This window comes from Tasmannia lanceolata, unplaced genomic scaffold (assembly GCF_043159265.1).
Source record: "Tasmannia lanceolata isolate RefF3 unplaced genomic scaffold, GAP_Taslan_0.1 ptg000008l, whole genome shotgun sequence".
In the NCBI taxonomy this organism is placed as follows: Eukaryota; Viridiplantae; Streptophyta; class Magnoliopsida; order Canellales; family Winteraceae; genus Tasmannia; species Tasmannia lanceolata.
The window spans coordinates 1,543,406-1,563,065 of record NW_027518685.1 but is presented as its reverse complement, the minus strand read 5'-3'; the positions used below and the strand labels follow the sequence as shown (position 1 = coordinate 1,563,065).

Here is a 19,660-nt window from a genome sequence, read left to right as displayed (position 1 = left end):
AACCCCGCCGAGACCGGAGAGACGTACCGGACCTCCCATGTCATATAATTTCTGTTTTCCGGTTTCTACTTTCTACTGTTCCGATTTTGCCCTTCTACGACTCAAGAATATGGGCTCAACCACTATTTTTCTTTTGGGAATTTTGGAAAGAGATAAGAGTCCCGTTGTTCTGAAAAGGGGAACTCATCATCTCTGATAGTCTGATCTCGGATCCATTCTCAATCTGTTTCATTTCTCAGATTTATTTCCTCTTGCGTATTAAAATAATTTCAGCACTAAAACAACTGAAAATGGAGTTCTGTTTTTTATCTATCTATCCCTCAGCGGATTTTTATAATTCCAACTTTTGTAATGTCTGGAAAAAGATCTCCTTTCTGGACTTGAGATTGTGTAATTTCGGTTTCAGTGGGGTCCTGTTTCAGATAAGATTTTATGAAATATCATTGGATTACAAGATTTTTCAATGTATAAAACTGAAGAATGTTAAACCCCTTTTGAGTCCCAAATCTTGTCGTTTTTTGGGACATCTCTGGATTAATTGTTCAGCAAAATCCCGAAGAATCAGGCTGTTTGTTTTGGGGCCCACATGTGCCACGTGGAAATGCTCGGATGCACTGATCCGACCCACTGACACATTTCCGGTTGGGGGTCCCACCTCAATCTGATGATTTTAGTCCCTTCATCAGCGTCTCTTCTCCCAACAGAAACATAGTGTTTGACTTACCTTATTCTTAGAAGGGCAAAAGAAAAACGTCAGAGGGGTGAATTTATCCTAAGGCAGTGAACCACTCTCACAGAAACCGTTAAGGGGGGGGGGGGGGGGGAGGGGGGATATCACCGCCCTTCTTAGAGGGTGGTTTCCACATGGTATATCTTCATATAACACCTGCGAAATAGATTAGCAAAAAATGATATTTCCACGCCCTTCTGTTTGTCTTTTTCTGGCAATGATGTCATTTCCATGGAAACCATTTTTTAGGAAAAGACAAACCAAAGGGAGTGGGAAAACTCAGGAAAAGACAAACACAAGGGTGAGAAAATTCTGCAAAAGACGTGTGATGGGGTATAAAAACAGCAGCCAATCAGCTGTCGACACGTGGCCCAAGGATAGCCCACTGCAGATCCCACTTCAGCAGGGGTAGTTTGGTAATTACAGCAGAGTAGGTGAGCTCGAACCTATAACTGGTCGACACCTGTCCTGGAGTAATAACTCCCCAACTACCCCAGGCTTCCTTCTATAAAAAGGGCTTCCAAAGCTCATAAACAAGGATAATGATTTCTCACCCACCACTCTTAAACTAGCCATGTACTCTTGCTCATACTGACTTGAGTGTCGAAGGGCCTGTCCGGAATAACACTCCGGGTTGGTCTTCTGACCTCGTTCGCTCCTTGTGCAGGACGCAGCTCCTTCACTTCTGTTCCTCAAAGATTCAATTCGTTCACTTCGGCTCCTCGGGTCCTCCAGCTCGGCTCTTACGTCACTGTCGTATCTGTTACTGATTCTAGGCCTAACACGGTGGAAATACATTTCCCGAGATTAGAGGTAAAAGTAGTTATGGGGCCCACCATTTTGATGATCTAAGCCTTTCGTTTTGGCCCAAAGTCGAATCATGGCCTATCTCTGTGGCGGGCCCCAATGATGAACAGTTTTGAGTCTACGAACAAAAGGACTCACTTATTCTATGAAAATACTTGGCAAGTGATATATTCGTCTCCTTTTCTTCTCTGGGCCAGCCCCCTCTAGTGTATTTATGCCTGCACATTTAGAGTACGATGGGTGGCCCAAGGAAGAAAAGGAGGTGAATATATCATTTCCAGAATTCTTGCGCCTTGGAAAATTGGAATGACAAAATTACCCCTGAAAATATTTGTTGGAATGTTACTGCCTTGGAAAAAAGCTTTACCGTTGATGTCGTCATCTACTGAAAAAGTGGAGGGGTAAGAAAAGGAAAAGTCCACATCAAAGGAGGCACGTGACTCTCTCAGCTTTTGTCTGCATCAGCCACCTTGGTTTTCTAAATAAGAAAGAGAAAGGGCATGAAACCGATCGTTTTGACAAACAATTTATAAGGTAATTTCGTGATACTTGAGGACGGAGGAGGGCCAAGTTAGGTAGCCGGCCCCACCATTTGGAATTCATTAATCTGTACTATATCAATAATTGGAATTGATATCCTCACTACCATATTTTGACAAGGGAATGGCATTACTCGCTACGTTTTATTTATACCTTTTTAAATGGCTTTTTAAGGCATGAACGATAAGGAAGATGCTATCAACATCCAATCAGAAGAGCATAAATCAAAGTAGTGCCATTACCAGAATATGAAAGCCAGAAGGTTGAACTCGATTTAATTAAATGGAGATGTTATCAGCACTACGGTATTTTTTATGATGGCACTCCTCACTTTATTAAAAGTACGGAATGGCCCACACCATAAGATGATCCAAACCGTCCATTAGATGGCCCACAGCCTAAACAGGTCGGGCCCCAAAAATTATTTCCATAGGTTGATCCTAACTCTCTGATCTGATCGGAGGGTTAGGATCAACCAATGAAAATGATTTTTTGGGCACAACATATTTAGGTTGTGGCCCATCTAATGAACGGTTTGGATCATCCTATGGTGCGGGCCATACCGCACTTTTAATAAAGTGAGCAATGCCCCGGTCAAAATACAATAGTGCTAATAACATTTTCCTAATTAAATATGTGAAATAATTTTTCCATCCTCTGTCTCCGAAGCAAAATTTAAATTCATTTTCAGGAAAAGCCAACAAACGGGGTGAAATGCTACCAAAGAGGGTAGAATCATAAGGAAACTATTCCCCTATTATGTATCTTATAAATTTAATTTTATCAATAGCTATCAAATACCTTATAAATTAGATTTCTTTTTTTCTTCTATCTGGGACGATCTTTACACTCTAATTGTAACATCTCTCCATATTCAATCCTTATGATTAAGAATATTGGTATGGTTAATGGAGTTTTTATATGGTCCCATATTTTTCAAAAAGTAATGTACGGATCACACTATAAGATGATCCAAACCGTCCTGTGATGGGCCACAATGGTAAATAGGTTGTGCCCAAAAAATCATTTCTATAGGATGAACCCAACCCTTCGATCTATAGAGGAACGGCATATTATCGAAATCTCTATAAGTAGAAGGGCTAGGATCATCTTATGGCCGGAAAAGATGAGATTTTTAGATGCGACTCGAAACGGCCGGGATTTGACAAATGACAACTACGTACCCGGTCATGAGTCTAGACACGTGCTCCTCCTTATCGACCGCTCGAATTGACTTTTCCGGTGACGGGGACAAGCAAGGGAAAACCTAATCCGCCCGTCTAACTATTTAATTTTAACAAATAAAACTTTAAAAACATATATAATAAGGTTATCAAGTTGAGTTGAATTCAATATCATCTTTCATGTTGTGCTGCCGATGTGTTTCTTTTAGTTATTTACATTTTCTGGGTCCACAAAAGTTGACCAATGGGGGAGTTGGTTAAGTAAAAAAAAATTATAAATATATAAATGAAAAATAGTTTTCAAATACAATTAGCTAAAATTATGAAATTAACTCTTAGAAATGGTGATATATGATACTCCAAAAAACTCTCGGATAGAATAAAAAAGTGTTCCTTAACCCCGACTTCCTCTAATCTTTCTGCTTCTTCGAAAATGTTAAAAATAAAAAAAATTAAAATAGACATTTCCGACTTCAGCATCTAAAATATGTAGGTATAAAATCCACGCACTGTCGTTGCGTGAAATTCTGAGAATATTATGAAATCAGGACTTCTTTTATAGTACCCATGCGCCTCCTCGTGGGCACTTGTATATTTTATTAACACAAAAATTTCTTTATTGTTTCAGATTTTTCTAATGTTCAGATTATTAAGTGAAAATGACTCAGGAACTGTGTTTTATTTCCGGAAAGAAGGTAACTTGTACTTTCAACACTACTAACATTTGAATGAAGCTATACCATTGCAAAGACCCTTTTGCCCTCCAAGTGTACATGCATGCAATTGATACATTTTTCTTCTTGTCTTCTCCGGATAAGGGTTTCTTCTTCTATGTGTTTCTTGTGCCAATGACCGCAAGAGAGGAAGAAGACGGAGAAGAAGAAAAAGGAAAAAGAAGAATCGACGTTGGAAAAAATGGAAGACGTTGAAAACATGGAAAAGATGAAGAAGGAAAAAGAAGAATTGAAGCCGAAAAAATGAAAAATGTTGAAAAATGAAAAAGATGAAGAAGAAGAAAGAAATAAGAAGAATCGGCGTTAAAAATAATTGGAAGATGTCGGAAAAAATGAAAAATAAGATGATGAAGAAAAATTGGCGCAAAAAAGGAATCGATTCTTCTTTTTCCTTTTTCATCCTCCTCACCTCTTCCTCTTCCTCTTCTTCCTCTCTTGCAGTCATATGGCAAAAGAATCTATTCCTCTACGTTTACACTTGAGGGCAAATTAGTCTTTACAATTGTACCACGCCATCCGATTGTGAGAAGAGTTGAAACAACAAAACCCAATTGTCATTTGAGAAATAAAATGCAATTAATGAGTTGTTTTCCCATAAAGCGGCACTCAAGAAATAAAAATATATATATTAAGGGTATCATTGTCATTTGCTGGCATGGCACAGTATTTTATGGCTGGGTGACAATTGATTTTTGCTAATCATGCCACTTCGATGTCTTCACTCTCCACTACGTGAATTGATTATAATATAATTATAGGAAATGATATATTCGACCCCTTTTTTACTTGGGACAGCCCCTCCTTCCAATTGAATGTAATAGAATCTTTGAAATGCTACGGTTTTTACGAATGCTTTCTTAATTTATCCAAAAATAATTCATTGAGATTGTAAGCCAAATATAGTAATTAAAAACTGTAAAAAAGAGTAGTGCCAATATCTAAATTCAGTAGTGTGGATATCAGTCACCAATAATACGCGCTTATCTTGACAAAGTATCCTTGAATAAGCCTCTCTGTTTGGAGATTTTAATTACCACCTACATTGTTGGGCGTCTATGCCAAAAGCAAAGATTGAAAAGTAAAATGTGGATGGTCATGAATAAGGACTTGGTCACCCTCTCCTTAATGACTAGTTTTTAAAGGTGAGTTCTACATTGGTGGCGGACAAGTGTCATGAGAGCTAGGGCGTGGTAACTCCTGTGTGCCCTCAAGAATGGATAAAATCCCTAAGTGAAGATCTCATAGTTCCCATGTTGCTACTCCATGGAGGGGCAGATAGTCCACGTTACTTCCGCATGGAGGAGGAGGTTATTGGGGGTTCTTACTATGAATCTAGATGTAGGATCACTGACTCCATTTCTAGAGCTTGGAGCCCCCCTCTTCAACTTTTATAACTGAACTTGCTTGAAGAAGTGATGTTGATCCTCAATGATTTGATGTTTTATTTCGTTTAACGAAAGTCAGTTACCGATTAATGTGGTTAGTGTAGAAGTCAGCCATCACTCGATTGGGTTGCAGATGCAGTTGGTGTATCATCACAAAAGCAAAAATCCCATATTGGAAAAGTGAATGGATGTAGATGGTCTTATAAGGACTTGGTCACCCTCCCCTTAACGGCTAGCTTTTAAGGGTGAGTCACATCGGGTCCAGACATACATAATACCAAGTGTAATAAATTAATAACAAAATACATAAAAATATTAAAATATATAGATATTTTCCATAAAAGGTCATATGAAATTACAAACTACGATTAAAATATTCAAAAAAATTATAAAAATTAATTGAACTAATGGTATTTTCTAGATTTCCAAATAGAGGAAATGGTTTGCGAGCAGCTGCTCAGATAAGCTTATCTTAGCAGAACTCACAAACCATAGGGGGACCACATTTGTGGGGAGATCCAAAGCATTCATTTGGAAGGCCATTCCATGGATAGAGTGTGTACCAAAAATCAGCCCTACAGGATCATCTTAACCCATTCAAAGGTGGAGGGAAAATGAACGGACAATGTGTGTCCATATTTCTGCCCATGTTTTTCCTTCACAAATGGCAGGGTTAGGATGATCCTACAGGGATGATTTTTTGTACACACCCCATCCATGGAAGGGCCTTTCAAATGAATGCTTTGGATGCCCCAAAAAATGTGGCCCCCCCATGGTTTGTGAGCTCTGCTCATATAAGCTTATCTGAGCAACTGCTCACAAACTATTTCCTCTTCCAAATATTTACATTTGTAAAAATGATATTATTGGGCGAACATATATCTATTTACTTTTTGAAATATTACAATTTACTTTAGTTGGTTTTTTTAGTATCCTCCTTTATTATCACAGCCTAATAAGATGTCCAATAAATAATTTTTTATTATGATTTTTGAACCCCATAAATGCATTTTATAATATTTTGCATTAGAAAATATTACATGAACGACTTTATTTTCTTCTTTATAATGAGAAAATATCTCATTAAACGAATTTTCATCACACTTGCAATACATCATAAGCCAGTTAAAAATGAAAAGACAAGCTGAGTTTGTGCAATAATTAAAATATGGTTGTGCTGATATCATTTCCCCAGAGAAATATATATAAAAAAAACCATTTACCGACGTCTTTATCGGGCCTTAAATCTCGTGAAAGTATCATCAATTTCTCCCAAGAAATGACCAAACCAACGCAAACTCAGGCTTTAATTAACTCAAACACAAGCTTTATTTTAATTTTCCTACCTACTGAAGCTTCCACATCATAGAGTATGTTATATTAAAGAAATTATTTACTTATTTTAATATTATATAAATGGGGTGTCTTAACTGCAAATTGAAGGTTCCACGTCATTAAATTTATTTTATTACAACAGTGCTTTTAAAAAGACCCTAGTGCGTATGACCTGTGATTTTCATGTGACCGCCTCTGTTTTGGGGTCCCTCTTTAGAGAATGGGGTGGGCCCCATCTAAAGGCAGCATTTATAAAAGAACATATGCTTCGTTGAGACCGTGACCTAAGCATCTTTTTATAAAAAGATGACTTGTGGGGGGCCATCTGAAACAGTCACCTATACACGTGTGATGTTCGGATTAGCTCGTCTTCACAATCCAACGTATGATGTCAGGCCACTTGGCGGAGATGTGTTGGTTGTTTGGATAAGGCAAGTGTTGGATAAGCATGAGAGGAAGAGAGAGAGAGAGATGCATGGGGGAGGACATAGAGAAGACACGTATACGCTCTTATAATTGTGCTTTTCTAGAGCCAGACATGTGCATCCATGGTACTTTGAGAGACAAAAAATGGGAAACATTTATTGTGAACAGCAGCAAAGTACATGGATATATTTGGAGGAGAGAGAGAGAGATGATGATGATGTGGTTGTGGTGGATATTGGCATTACCATGTTTTCGATCGATACATGAACTCATATTCCATTGCTAAGATATGATAAAGTATCCGGATATGCTACATTTGGATTGCCGGTATCAGTCAGGAATCGGAATGGGCATCATATTTTTCAATTCCTATTCCTATTCTGATTTTCCCTCATGGAAAAAAAAATAAAAAATAAAATTCAGAAAAATTCTAATAAAAATTCCATTTCAACAGTTGTGTAATAGTAATACCACCGTAGGGAGGAAAACAGATTCTGGCATTTTTACTCCTTTGTTCCATTCCTTCCTCTTGATTCCCTTCATTTTTCTAACTTAACATTGGAAAATTGGGTGGGATTGGAATTGGTTCCTCTTCCATCAACAGGACTTTGGCAATCCAAATGCGCACATATGGTTATTACATAGATTCACCCCATCTATTATGATTAATCTATGATATCATAGGGCTTCACTAATTGTACGCGTGGGGTCACCTCCTAGTTGAGCTATGATTTTAATTAATTAGCCATATGGATCAATGTGAAGAGAGTCCACCCTTGTCTATTAAGTTAAACTATGAGTACTTGTCTAGTGACCATGGTCCTTGTGACATGGGTCCACCTACGGTCCATCGTGGTCAATAAGTGACATGACTATGTACCATCAGTCCTTATGATATGGCTCCACACTCATTATCATGGTTAACTCAGGAATACCTAACTACAGACCATCTTTTTTATTTAGGTCCACCCATTCTATCATGGTTCACCCGAGATTACAAATACCCATGGACCATCAATCAATGGTTCCATCGTGGTTAACCCAGAGTCACAACTTAGATATTCATCATTGGTCGAAAGCATAGATGCAACGCCATAGAAGAAATGTGTGTTTTTAGCCATTGGATTGTAACGGCCAACGGCCAAGATGAACGCCGATAAGGAAGTGATTATATATATATATATATATATATATATATATATATATATATATATATATATATATATATATATATATATATATATATATATATATATATATATGCGCTCATTCCCTTCTTTCCATGAGATATAATATCTGAAAACATGTTATAAGTAGAACCCCTTGAAGGAGGTGAAAACCCTCTACCACTGTAGTCCAATTAATCTGCTATTGGTAAATAGATCAGAGCTCTTTCCTCATTGATCATCTAGTTTTTGAATGCTTCAATTTTGTCTTTCGGATTTCTAATAGATCCACTATATATGTCCATCATGGTGGATCAGAGTTAATCAGAGTTAAGATAGCATAAAAAGTCCCTAAAAACATTGAAAAAATGCCAAAATATAGTCATGTTTAATATGTTTAAAACGTGTTTTCCTCAAGAAAAAAAAAAAAAAAAACTGTAAAAGTTTAAAAAACATAGCATTCAAATGATTTTTAAACAACATGTTTTTGAAAAAAAAAAGCCGTTTTTGCTAACTACGGTTGCGACTAAGTAGGTCGCCCGAAATCAGCTCATTGACCTTCCAGAAAGTAAAAGGGCTGATTTCGGTAAACACACTTAGTGGCATGCGGAGGTGAAGTCCACTCATAATTTATAGGCCTCAGGATTTTTTTAAGGAGGAATGCTAAATTAAAGGGTGCCCATGCAAAAACCAGCTACAAGGGCGCCCCATTGGTCCATCTCTTCAGTTTATCCTTCCTCTTTTTTATGAAAGAATGTGAAAGGAATAAGGCATATATGGTAATACATATAGCTAGGATAAAATTCTAGACATAAATATATCATTTATTACGATAAAGAACCACCACATGATTTCACTAGAATAAAAAATCATCTTGATTTGGCTTAGGGGAGGTTAAGAGAGCAGTGTAGAGCCTAAGCTTGTCTTCTCCTAAGGAGGAACACCGCGAAAGGGGTCTCCGAGGGCGTATGAAAGATAATGACGTGAGGGTCAACCGGTGTCTATACCTCCTCCACGCCAGTTGAATCGCCACCGCCGCCCAAGTTCGCCACCCCGGTGAGTAATAACGCGCACTTCTCTTCACCCTTTCATTAACAAATGTGTAGCGAAAATGCTGGGTCACATACTTGACATCACTTGCTTCTAGCCCAAATGCTTCTGTAGTCTCAAGCGTCACTAGTGTCGATGATGAAGGTGGTAGGCGTTCGACAAAGGGTCTTCTGAGGCACCATGATAAGAGCTCATCGCCACTGAAATTACCTGGTCCCAACATGCAACAGCTCTTGACACCATCTCGAAGTAATTGGCTACTTTGCAAGTGTCCTCTTACTACAAACAACATTCTTTGAACTGGGTCACCCTCTCTAGTTATCTGTGGAAAATGATTAATGTAAAACAAATGATTTTCGCTAATCTTGGTTGATTAATAATGAACCTTAGTGCTTATGTAGAGCACTTAGACCCCTTTTCGGATTGCAAGAAAAACATTTTTGATGGAAAATATTTTCTTAATTTTCAATATTTAGAGGGAAATAATATGATCTTGGTTAATCTAGAAAAACTTGGTTATAAATTGAAGGGCCCTCTAAATAAAAATTCAATAGGGTTGGTTCAAGTTATAATTTTTCTTGTATAAAAAAAGTAGGAAATTTAAGAATTATTTTTGGGAAATGATAATTCTAAAAAAGTAGGATCTCTCTCTCTCTCTCTCTCTCTCTCTCTCTCTCTGAATGAGAAATTGAAACTCACCGTTTCGCCCTTGGGAAAGATGAGAGACTTCACGCGGTCACATATGTTCTCCAAGACTAAATCATCCATATGTTGAAACAAGGGTACCTGAGATATATTCAAACCATTAGAAAACAAGCTCTTCAATTCCTGCTATGAATTATATCGGGCACATGCACTTACATGAGAGTGAATGAAGTGACTCCCCATAGAAATCCTATACCCAAGATGCCCCAATCATTTGATGATCCTAACCATTCATCAATTGCTTGCAAAGGATGATAAAAAAAATAGTGCATTCACTACCATCTGGGAGTTATATATCAATTGAATAGGGGTGCAACTGGGGTCAATTTTTGGGAATTTGGGTTCAGCATTTAACACAGAATCGGGTCGGGTTTAGATTTATACCAATTCATTTTTTAGCAAAAGTTCAACCCGACTCGGCCCAAATTGCGCCCCTTGATTTGAGCCATGAGTACATGGTGTACACCCATATCTCTGGTAGGATATGGATTCAAAGGACGATGTTCGGCTCTAGATGTTATGCCCAAGTCATGTCATTGACGTTCGGATCCTTTCTGATGGATCCATTGACACTCGTAATCTCTGGTCTCTCAATGGTCTGATCAAACGACCTTAGAATGCATCTTAGGTTTGGCTGTAATAGGGTCTTTACTTTTAAGGCCCATGGGCTTCCAATAATTTTAGCTTTCTAAGCATATGGAAACGTAGCCAACAAAAGGACATACCAAAGGGTGCCTAGAACAAAATTCTACCTATAAAAAATATGCATGTACAACAACGCTCGGAGCTCTTTGCAGCTCATCGACTGCTGCCTTCTAAGATGACTTGTGTGGAAATTTGACTTAACAGGCCATGGGCCTAAAATTTTAAGACATGGACCGGATGACACCTTTGGGGACAACCTATTGGGCCTTTTCTCATCTGTGCTTCATAAAAATATATAAGAAATAATTCTTCTTTCCCTAGAAAAAAGGATCCTTTGCCATTTTTTTCAAATTAAGTTCAAATAACAAGTATTTTCTTAGCAAGCATTGAGAAACTTTGGCACTCTTAAGTTGGGTTCGCTGTGATTTGTCAACACGCTTCATGGGCTTGGTCCGAGTACGGGCTGAAGTAGTGTCTATAGGCCCATCTCCAAACAACGCATTAACAGCCCGAAAGATATGTGCTCAAGGTCCTAATTTCTTACTTCATCTACATCTATGCTCTTAGATTTTCCCTTTGAAATCCCCATGCAGTGCAATTGCAATTTGTCGGAATGTGTTTGCATATGATTTGGACCAGGCTCATACCAGAGTTACAACCTCGAAGTAGAAACGGGCCCAAATTTGTAAATTGTCCATTCAATACTTCGACAAAGAATGGCCCATGATCTGGCACTAGTACTAGTGAGTGTAAGATTAAAAGAAGATGGTGTTACCTGGCGCACAAGATCCAGACAGAGATGGTACTTGATGTCCCTCCGAAGACCCTCGGGAAGATTTTGGATCATCTCGCACTCCTCCACACCTCTCATAGCGGCCCATCTCTGCCGTTCGTACTGTCGAACCCTCTGCCTGAAACCCTGGGGCAAGTGTCTCCGCCTCATCCACCACTCCACATTCCTCATCTTCAAATGCATTGCCTGTTTCTTCGACGTAGTTGCATGTAGGAACACCTAGCCCCCATTGTATATTAAGACATGCAAGTTGTTAAGCATTTTATGAAAGTTGAAAAAGACTTGGGCCTAGTTTGTTTTGGATTTCAAGTCCAAAACTGATTATTAAACTCAAATTAATCAGTTTTTGAATCAAAAATCATTTCTCAAATTCGAAAACGAACAGGACCTTAGTTAGAAAAGATGTATACATGATTAAAGACAATCCAATCACACGATGATTGGGCCCACTCATCTGATGCTAGACTGTACATTTGTAGACCATCGATCTAACTATAATGATCATCCAGCAAGAGATGACATCTCTACAAGGGGGTCCACCAGCTTAACTATCAGGATTTTACCAAAACTGGTGGGACAAAACAGGAGTCTCTCCCAAATGTATTGTTGTGTGGGTGCCCATTAAGATATGCTGGGCATTTTGGGTTGGGCCGACGGACCATAAAGATAGGCCCATTATTATTCATTCTAAATCAGTCATCTTAAAGGATCCACCTTGGACTGTTCATGCTCAAAAAGTAATTCAAGTTGCAAGCATGGTGGGGAAGAACAGATGCCAAGTCCACAGTGGGACCCAATAGATAAACGGTATGGACCCACCCAACCTTCAAGTTACTTGCCTGAGCAAATGGGCAGTTCGGCTTGGGCCGAGCATTAATGCATAATTCTTCGTCAGGAGGGATTGTCTAGGCAATTTTGCAGCCCCATCTTTTTCAGTAGAGAAATGCAGCCTCATATGAATTCAGCTACAAGTGGTTCTTCTGTTGAAAAAGGGGGGTGAATTGCCAAGACACTCTCTTGTTAGGAAAATCTCATTCGATTGATCTATTCCAATCAGATTTGCATTCTTTCTCTTACCTTGATATTTCCAATCAACATGGTGACCAAAAGGAGCCCGCTCGTTACAATGATGATATTGAAAACCACCTCCAGCCATTCTGTTGTGCTCTCAAGGTTCCCAAAAGTGCTGTTCACAACGTATAAAATTTATTAAGTTTTTGCTAAAAAAATCAGTTAGAATCAACCCGAACCCAAGTTACTCGACCTGAATTCCCCAAAATTGATCCGAGCTGCACCCATAGTCAATCCTTCATTCCCTTTTAATTTTTGGCCTACTTTTTATCCGACTCTGCATTTTCCTCTACCGAGTTAATCAAAACCCCTTCGACTCGCCCGAAGTAGGATTTGTCTTTGCCATGTTTTGCCATTATTTTCACCATCGGGGTCCCACAGACTATATGATCAAACCTCTTACACAAATTACAAAGGGACGGTGCTACATGGTACCATGCCCTTTAGGGCATGTTTCACAATTATGAAAAAAACCTGAGAAATGATTTTTCCAAGATTTGGTAATGACCCTTTTTAGGTAAATTTATTTCAGGTAAAACTTTTCAGGTTTTTTGGTGAAATAAATTAGGAAATGACATATTCGCCCCCTTTTCTTCGTTGGGCCACCCCCTTTTCAAAGGAAAATAATTCATGGTTGCCAAAGTTAAAGTTAATTAAAGTTGTGATCAGCTCATCTTGGCGTCCATGCACTTAAAATGGAGAATAGAAATAGGGAAATGATTTCTACACTCCAGTGTTTTGATAAACATGTGCTCCACTTGTTTGTCGTGTAGTATTTACAGGAATGACAGAGGATATTACGGTTCTCAAAAAGCTCTTAAAACCTTTAAATACTACACGACAAACAATTGAGCACATGTTTATCAAAACATTGGAGCGCTGAAATCATTTCCCTAAAAATAATGGATGAATGCTAATTACCTTAGGGTCATTAGACCCCAAAAGATGGGAAAGAGTATCTTCTCCAAGCGGCTTGTGTTTGTAACCAGAGGAACTGTCCATTTATAAGCTCCATAATCATAATTATCGCTACCTATTATGCACGTAGACCTTGCACCTGTGTTGTTTCCCCAAGCCAATCTCTCTCTATTATTAACCATTGTTGTACCATAGTAGATGGGCTCTTCACACCCTAAGATCCTTAGCCCACACCCTTTTGTTGCTCTGCACTCTTCCTTCAAGCACTTTGCAGCTCTCTGTATCCCTAGCAAGTACCAGCAAGCACCGGCAGCCTTTGGAGAAGAAAACCAAGTTATTTTAAGACTTCTCTTCTAATTATGTTACATTCAATTTTGAAGTACTTAAGCCCTCTACGTTTTGGATTTTGAGAATTGATTTTTGAGTCCAAAACTGATTATTGCACCCCCAAAATTATGTTTAATTTTGAGCCAATAATCAGTTTTGTACTAAAAATCAATTCTCAAAATCCAAAACGAACAAGGCCTTACATTCGTCAGAAATTAGGTTCTGCATCGCCTCTCACACTTTAGAATTAAACACTATATGACACTTAGATGAATTGCATTACTTTAAACCTAAATAAGTGCTTATTTATACCTAGAAATTGTATATAAATTTAGACTCCTCTTGAAGAGTTTAGGGCATGTTTAGCTACCATGAAAAATTATTTCATGGAATCTTGGTTTGCCCAATTGTGACAAAGAAGAGAAATCAGGAGAGTTCAAAGAAGGCCTTGGATTGGTCATAAAATATTTCTTGGAATTTTTTTTCTCATGGTTCCCAAATATGCCCTAGATGTCCCTAATTCTAGTAAATAGTCTAAGATAAATAGATGTGGCAAGCTAGCTCTTTGACAAAGAAGAGAAATCAGGAGAGTATAAAGAAGAGAGTTACTTGTGTATTCTCACCTTTCTTTTTCATGTTCCTATTCTAAATTTCTCTAATCAGATTTGCTTGTGAAGTAGGATCTATAATTTGTACACTCCAACTAATAGCAAAGATCAAATAAGATGATGGCGAAGAATACTCACGTGTGATGCAACAAAATAGGCAATCATGTTGAGTGCAATTCCCCACCAGACAGTCCCAAAAATATAGCCTGAGAGGTTTTGCATACGGCGTAGGAGACAGACCGAGTGATAGATCTTTGGGAGGTACTGGAAGAGGAACATGATCAAGAACACAGTCATTACCGATGTTGTTGATCCATTGTCTATCAGAGCTGGAGCTACTATCCATAACACGACCTGCAATATATCAGACATTCTCTAACAATTCGAAAAAGTAATATTTTTTTTAATGTACAAGAAATTATATTAAGAAGAAAAGAACCATACATCAAGAACAAGATGGTCAGGTAAAGAGAGGAAATTACAGAAAGGAAAAATAAGATACATAAAAAATAGACCCACTACAATCTCAAGGGGGAAGGAAGTCAAACGTCTCCAAAGCATCATCCTCACTATTTGCCGCCCTTCTGACATGACGATACAAGATAGATCAAGACCCCACTATGTCCTGCATCTCATCCATCAGATTCGAAAACCTCCAAGGGTGGGGATGACTTCTGATTAACCATTGAATAAAGTTGAGGGAATCACCCCCCCCCCCCAATGATAACAAGTTAGTCTCCTCGGTTAGCCTTATATATTGAAGGACCACCTAGCTTAGCTTCATCAGAATCCGCTCTACCTATCGGGCCAGTGAACGCCCATATAGTGGCTCCCTGTTGTCTCTAAGAAGCCCTCCACCCGATCCGTCGCAGTTAAACATGTAGAGGATAATATTAAATAACCTTAAATTTGATGATTGGTGTTATATTTATGCTTCAACTTCTATCCCTTGTACATCTTCCTTTGGCCCCTTGCGATTACAATTTGGCCTGAGTTACTTCCTCACCCCATGTGTTATCTGTGTAGGGAAAAGAGGGGGTCGGGAGGAGGGGGGTTAATCTTAAGGGGGCACAGGATAAGACTTACTAAGGCATTTTGTAATATGAAAATAAAATAGTTTTCATGTTTACGTGAGACTCTTAAATTGAGCGAACCATAAAGAATGATAGACAAAATCTCTTTCACTTTGATTTGTTGTGAGTTGCCATCGCATCTTGAAATTCAAAATTTGAACAATTGTTTGACTAGCTAGACCAGTTCTTGGTTGTTGCACATTATTTATCCTTCTCAGAGACTTGAGTTGGGATATTATATCACGGTTGTAGATTGTATTATGTACTCTGTAATCTTCACATATAGTAGAAGCTCTTTGATCTCCCTCGCCTAAAACGTGATGAATCATGTAAATCTCTTGTATTCTCTATAGGTGATTATTTTCCATTTATTTACGTTTCCTTGAAACTCTATATTATTTTTTTCACAACAATTACCAAAACATATAATTGCCCTTTTGTTCTCCAAAAGGCAATTGTAAATTGTGTAGAAAAATTCAAAGATCTTGTTTGAGATGAGGATCTTTTTTGAAACGTAGTGATGTACATTTCTCTGTGTGTGTGTGTGTGTGAGAGAGAGAGAGAGAGAGAGAGAGAGAGAGAGAGAGAGAAAAGCGACCTAAGAGCAGATTTTGTCCTATTCATTCAACGCATCTCAAGTGGCTGTTCTCTGAAAAGTGAGCCACGAAACGAAATTACCTAGCAAATTCATGTGTGGGTGAGAGAGAGAGAGAGAGAGAGAGAGAGAGAGAGAGAGATTCTTATCATGCGTACACGGACGTACAAGCAGTTAAAATTCGGGGGAGAGCTCCAAATCCTACCCTCGTACATTTATGTATATGAACAAACAAAATGTCACTATATAAACAATTAAACGTAACTTCTCAGGAAGTTTCCCATGACCATGACTTCACTCTTACAAGTATTAAAATATGAAAGTGTCTAATAACCTAATCAACTTCAATTTCCTTTATTATTGGTAAGTCTTTGATCCATTTTCATGTTTTTATGCTCTTCTCCGCATGATTGGAAGAACTCCCAAGTCCCACATTAGCACCCACACCAACCTTCCTTTCAAAAGGTTTAAGACCACAAACCCAATAGAATCTACAATGAGCTTGCCCTCCCACGAATCTATCTTCTTTCTTCTTCTTTCTTCTCCACTATATGATATCAAGCTGAGAATAATTAGTCTTCTTAACCAGGAAGTAATTTAACCCCTTTCTTATTCCCCTCTTTTCTTTCTCAATTCTTAATAGGACTATCTAATTTTTGCAAGAGAAAATGAAGCACACGGAAACTATTACTAGTTCGTATGATTTCTTAACAGAAACATGACAGAGAGAAAGACCATAAAACTGGCTTCTACAAAATTTATCTTTACCAATACCGTTTCTTCCAAAAACTACTTTTTTAAAAAAAATTTGGTAAGAGGGGGAGGGAATGGTATATTGAATCTATGAAACAACCAATAAGTCCAAAAGCCTAAGCTGTTAGAGTTGGTGCATGTTATTTTAATCATTTATACTTCCACACTCCCCCTCACCTTTGGCCTCCTCTTTTTGTGGATTGGCTGTACAAGTGGATTTTTAATATCAAGGAGTTATTGGGTTCTGAATCTAGGACCTGTTGTGAGGCAATAGCTCAGAAACCACTCTGTAGCAATGTGAAGAGCTTCCAACGCATGCACAAAACAGCCATTCTTCAAAATAGTAGCTATGACTCTCTAGCGAGTTGGGTGAGATAAAATACTAACCTGAGGAACAGGGAGGATAACGAAAAGATCAAAGATGAAGCCCTTTTTGGATTTCATATAGTTGATTGCAGCCCCACGGCCTTTCATCTTGCCTCCTTCTTCATCTACGAAACGCGAGTGATCATTGTTGTAAGCCATTTTGAGCTGCAACCATATGTTCCACACATGCAAGGCATCGGTCATGCAACGGAGTGCGGTGACTGTAATGGAGAACCATCCATCGATGAATAGACACAAGCATGTGTCACTTATAGATAGCGCGTAGAAGAAGAGAGGATCCACAGCAAGACCAGTGGCGCAGACCAGGAGGAACACTCGGTTCCACTCCTGAACCCACTTGGTTCTAGGGTCCAAAACACCTCCCAACAACCAAACTCCCTTACTAGGACCACACTTGCCTTTGCACATTTGTGAATTTACCTCCTCTCCTTCTTCTTCATCTTCTTCGTCTTGGTCGTCTTTGATATGCATGTTTGAAGGGTGTTGAGCTTCCTCACTTGCCATGCTTTAGATTAGAGAATCCTAGAGGGTTTTTGGGAATATATATGAGAGAGGTGAGAATATCTAATATCTGTCATCATATCGGTGAGAATGGACATAACAAGCCCAAGATAGACACAATAATTGCAATAATGGAAGAAGGGGTAGTTTGTAATAAATGGAAATTTGCGGTAAAAAATGTAATAGATTGAAATTACAAGTATGACCTTGCAGCAAAAAAATGCAATAGAATGAAACTACAAGTATGACCACGGTTAGTAGATAATGAACTGTGACATTAGCAAAATGTCCATATGTACTATAAGGCTCTGACCAGGATTTCAGCAGATCCATATCGCATCCTAGCATTATATCGTCCGCCTTTTACTAGATTAGACCATGTTTGGCAGCCATGAAATTTTCTCGCTCCTTGACAAGGGTTTCTGTCCCTCTATTCTGCCCATCCATTGTATTGCTATGTTTAACCCGTGATTGTCTAGGTCGTGATTTTCCCTTGTTAATCAAATCGAACCATTTCAAGAAAAAAAAAAAAAATAGAGTGGTGGGAGAGGGCATGAGCAAGTACACTAGCCCAAATATTGTTAGGAAGGGTGTGTGTTGTAACGTCTTCAAGGGTAAAATAGTCATTTACTTAAAAATTTGGTATGGAAAGGAGGGATGTTTTAGTAAATATAAAAGAGTGGGCAGAAAGGCTCCAAGAGAAGAAAATTAATTTCTAGTTAAAAGTAGGAGGAGAGAGGTACAGGTTGGTTTCATATAAATTTCGAAGAGGGAGTTTCGCTGCAGCTTCGCACCCTTTTGTTTTCTTGCAAATCAATAATATGAAAGGTGATGTGTGGAGGGCCTGAGCCACTTACACATCCCTCACCTTACTCCTCTTTTGTCCATTTCTTCAATTTAGTCCTTGAACGTTCATCTTTAGAAATTTCACAAAAAGCCATCGTGGCTTTTCTGATTCTTAGAGCTTTTGGGCAGAAACGGCCCAAGATGCCCCTCCCTGGAGATCCTAAATTGGCACTTATATGGCACGAACAAGATCGATTGGTGGTGCTGATTTCCATCCGTTGTTAAATGGAATTATTTGAAGAGATGTATTCGCCCCCTTTTCTTCCATGTGCCAGTCCTCTCTTGTATATTTGTGACTAGGGGTGCAAGTTTGGCCCTGTCAGCCCTGACCCCGAACAGGGTTAGGGCTGGATTTTCTAACCCTGAGGGCGGGTCAGGATTCATTCTTTTAGACCCTGACTCAGTCTGGCAGGTTTTGGGTTAATACCTCGGGTACCTTGACCCGGCCCGACCCTAAGTTTTCTATTATAGAATTGAACCATCTGTGCATGTTTCTTTTGCTAATGTTTTCTATTATCTTGGATTGATGTTTCTTTAAATTATTATTATTAATTGTCTCTGTTGCCCGTCATGTTGTTGAATTCATATTGTCTTATTTTGTTCCCTTTCTCTATTTATTGATCATTTTGTTCCATATGATAAGTTGTTGCTTTATTTTTTGCACTCTTAACAGGTATTTGCACTAGGGTCAATTAGGGCCAGGGCCAGCACAATACCCTGTAGGGCGGGTAATGGGTTGAGGTTTTTCAGCCCTGACTTAGGGTCAGGGCGGGTCAGGGCCGAGATAATGGGATCCAGGGTTGGGCTAAGGTTTTGAAAAACCCGACCCAACCCGACCCTGTTGGAGCCCTATTTGTGACTACAATTTTACAATACAATTTTACAATACGAGCAAGTGGCCCAAGTAAGAAAAAGAGGTGAATATATCATCCCCCCTCCCAAAAAAAGTATAAATTACTGATGAAGTATAAATGATTAAATAACACCAACTCTAATAGCTTAAGCTTTTACAGTAATTGGTTGTTTCACATGCCTATTAGAATATGTTGGGGTTCCATGCAAAAGCAAATAGTCCCACATC

General features: G+C 38.7%; 1 protein-coding gene across 1 annotated transcript; it reads right to left on the bottom strand.

Annotated features, from left to right (window-relative positions):
• Positions 1–9,064: 9,064 nt before the first annotated feature.
• CNGC4 (cyclic nucleotide-gated cation channel 4) lies at positions 9,065–17,771 on the bottom strand. The gene is made up of 7 exons (XM_077387191.1): positions 17,233–17,771; positions 14,563–14,778; positions 13,493–13,803; positions 12,578–12,686; positions 11,483–11,719; positions 10,057–10,143; positions 9,065–9,679 (listed from the first exon to the last, which is right to left on the bottom strand). Exons 1-7 carry the CDS (start codon positions 17,734–17,736, stop codon positions 9,164–9,166), a joined length of 1,980 nt encoding a protein of 659 aa, XP_077243306.1. The 5' UTR covers positions 17,737–17,771; the 3' UTR covers positions 9,065–9,163.
• Positions 17,772–19,660: the final 1,889 nt, after the last annotated feature.

Bases quoted from the DNA above. Each gene is read 5' to 3' on its own strand.
- CNGC4 (XM_077387191.1), bottom strand. From the start codon at position 17,736: ATGGCAAGTGAGGAAGCTCAACACCCTTCAAACATGCATATCAAAGAC. The intron at 13,804-14,562 runs GTGAGTATTCTT...TCTTCTCCAAAG, and splicing joins CCTATTTTGTTGCATCACAC to GCTGCCGGTGCTTGCTGGTA. The intron at 9,680-10,056 runs GTGAGTTTCAAT...CATTTTCCACAG, and splicing joins TCTTTCCCAAGGGCGAAACG to ATAACTAGAGAGGGTGACCC.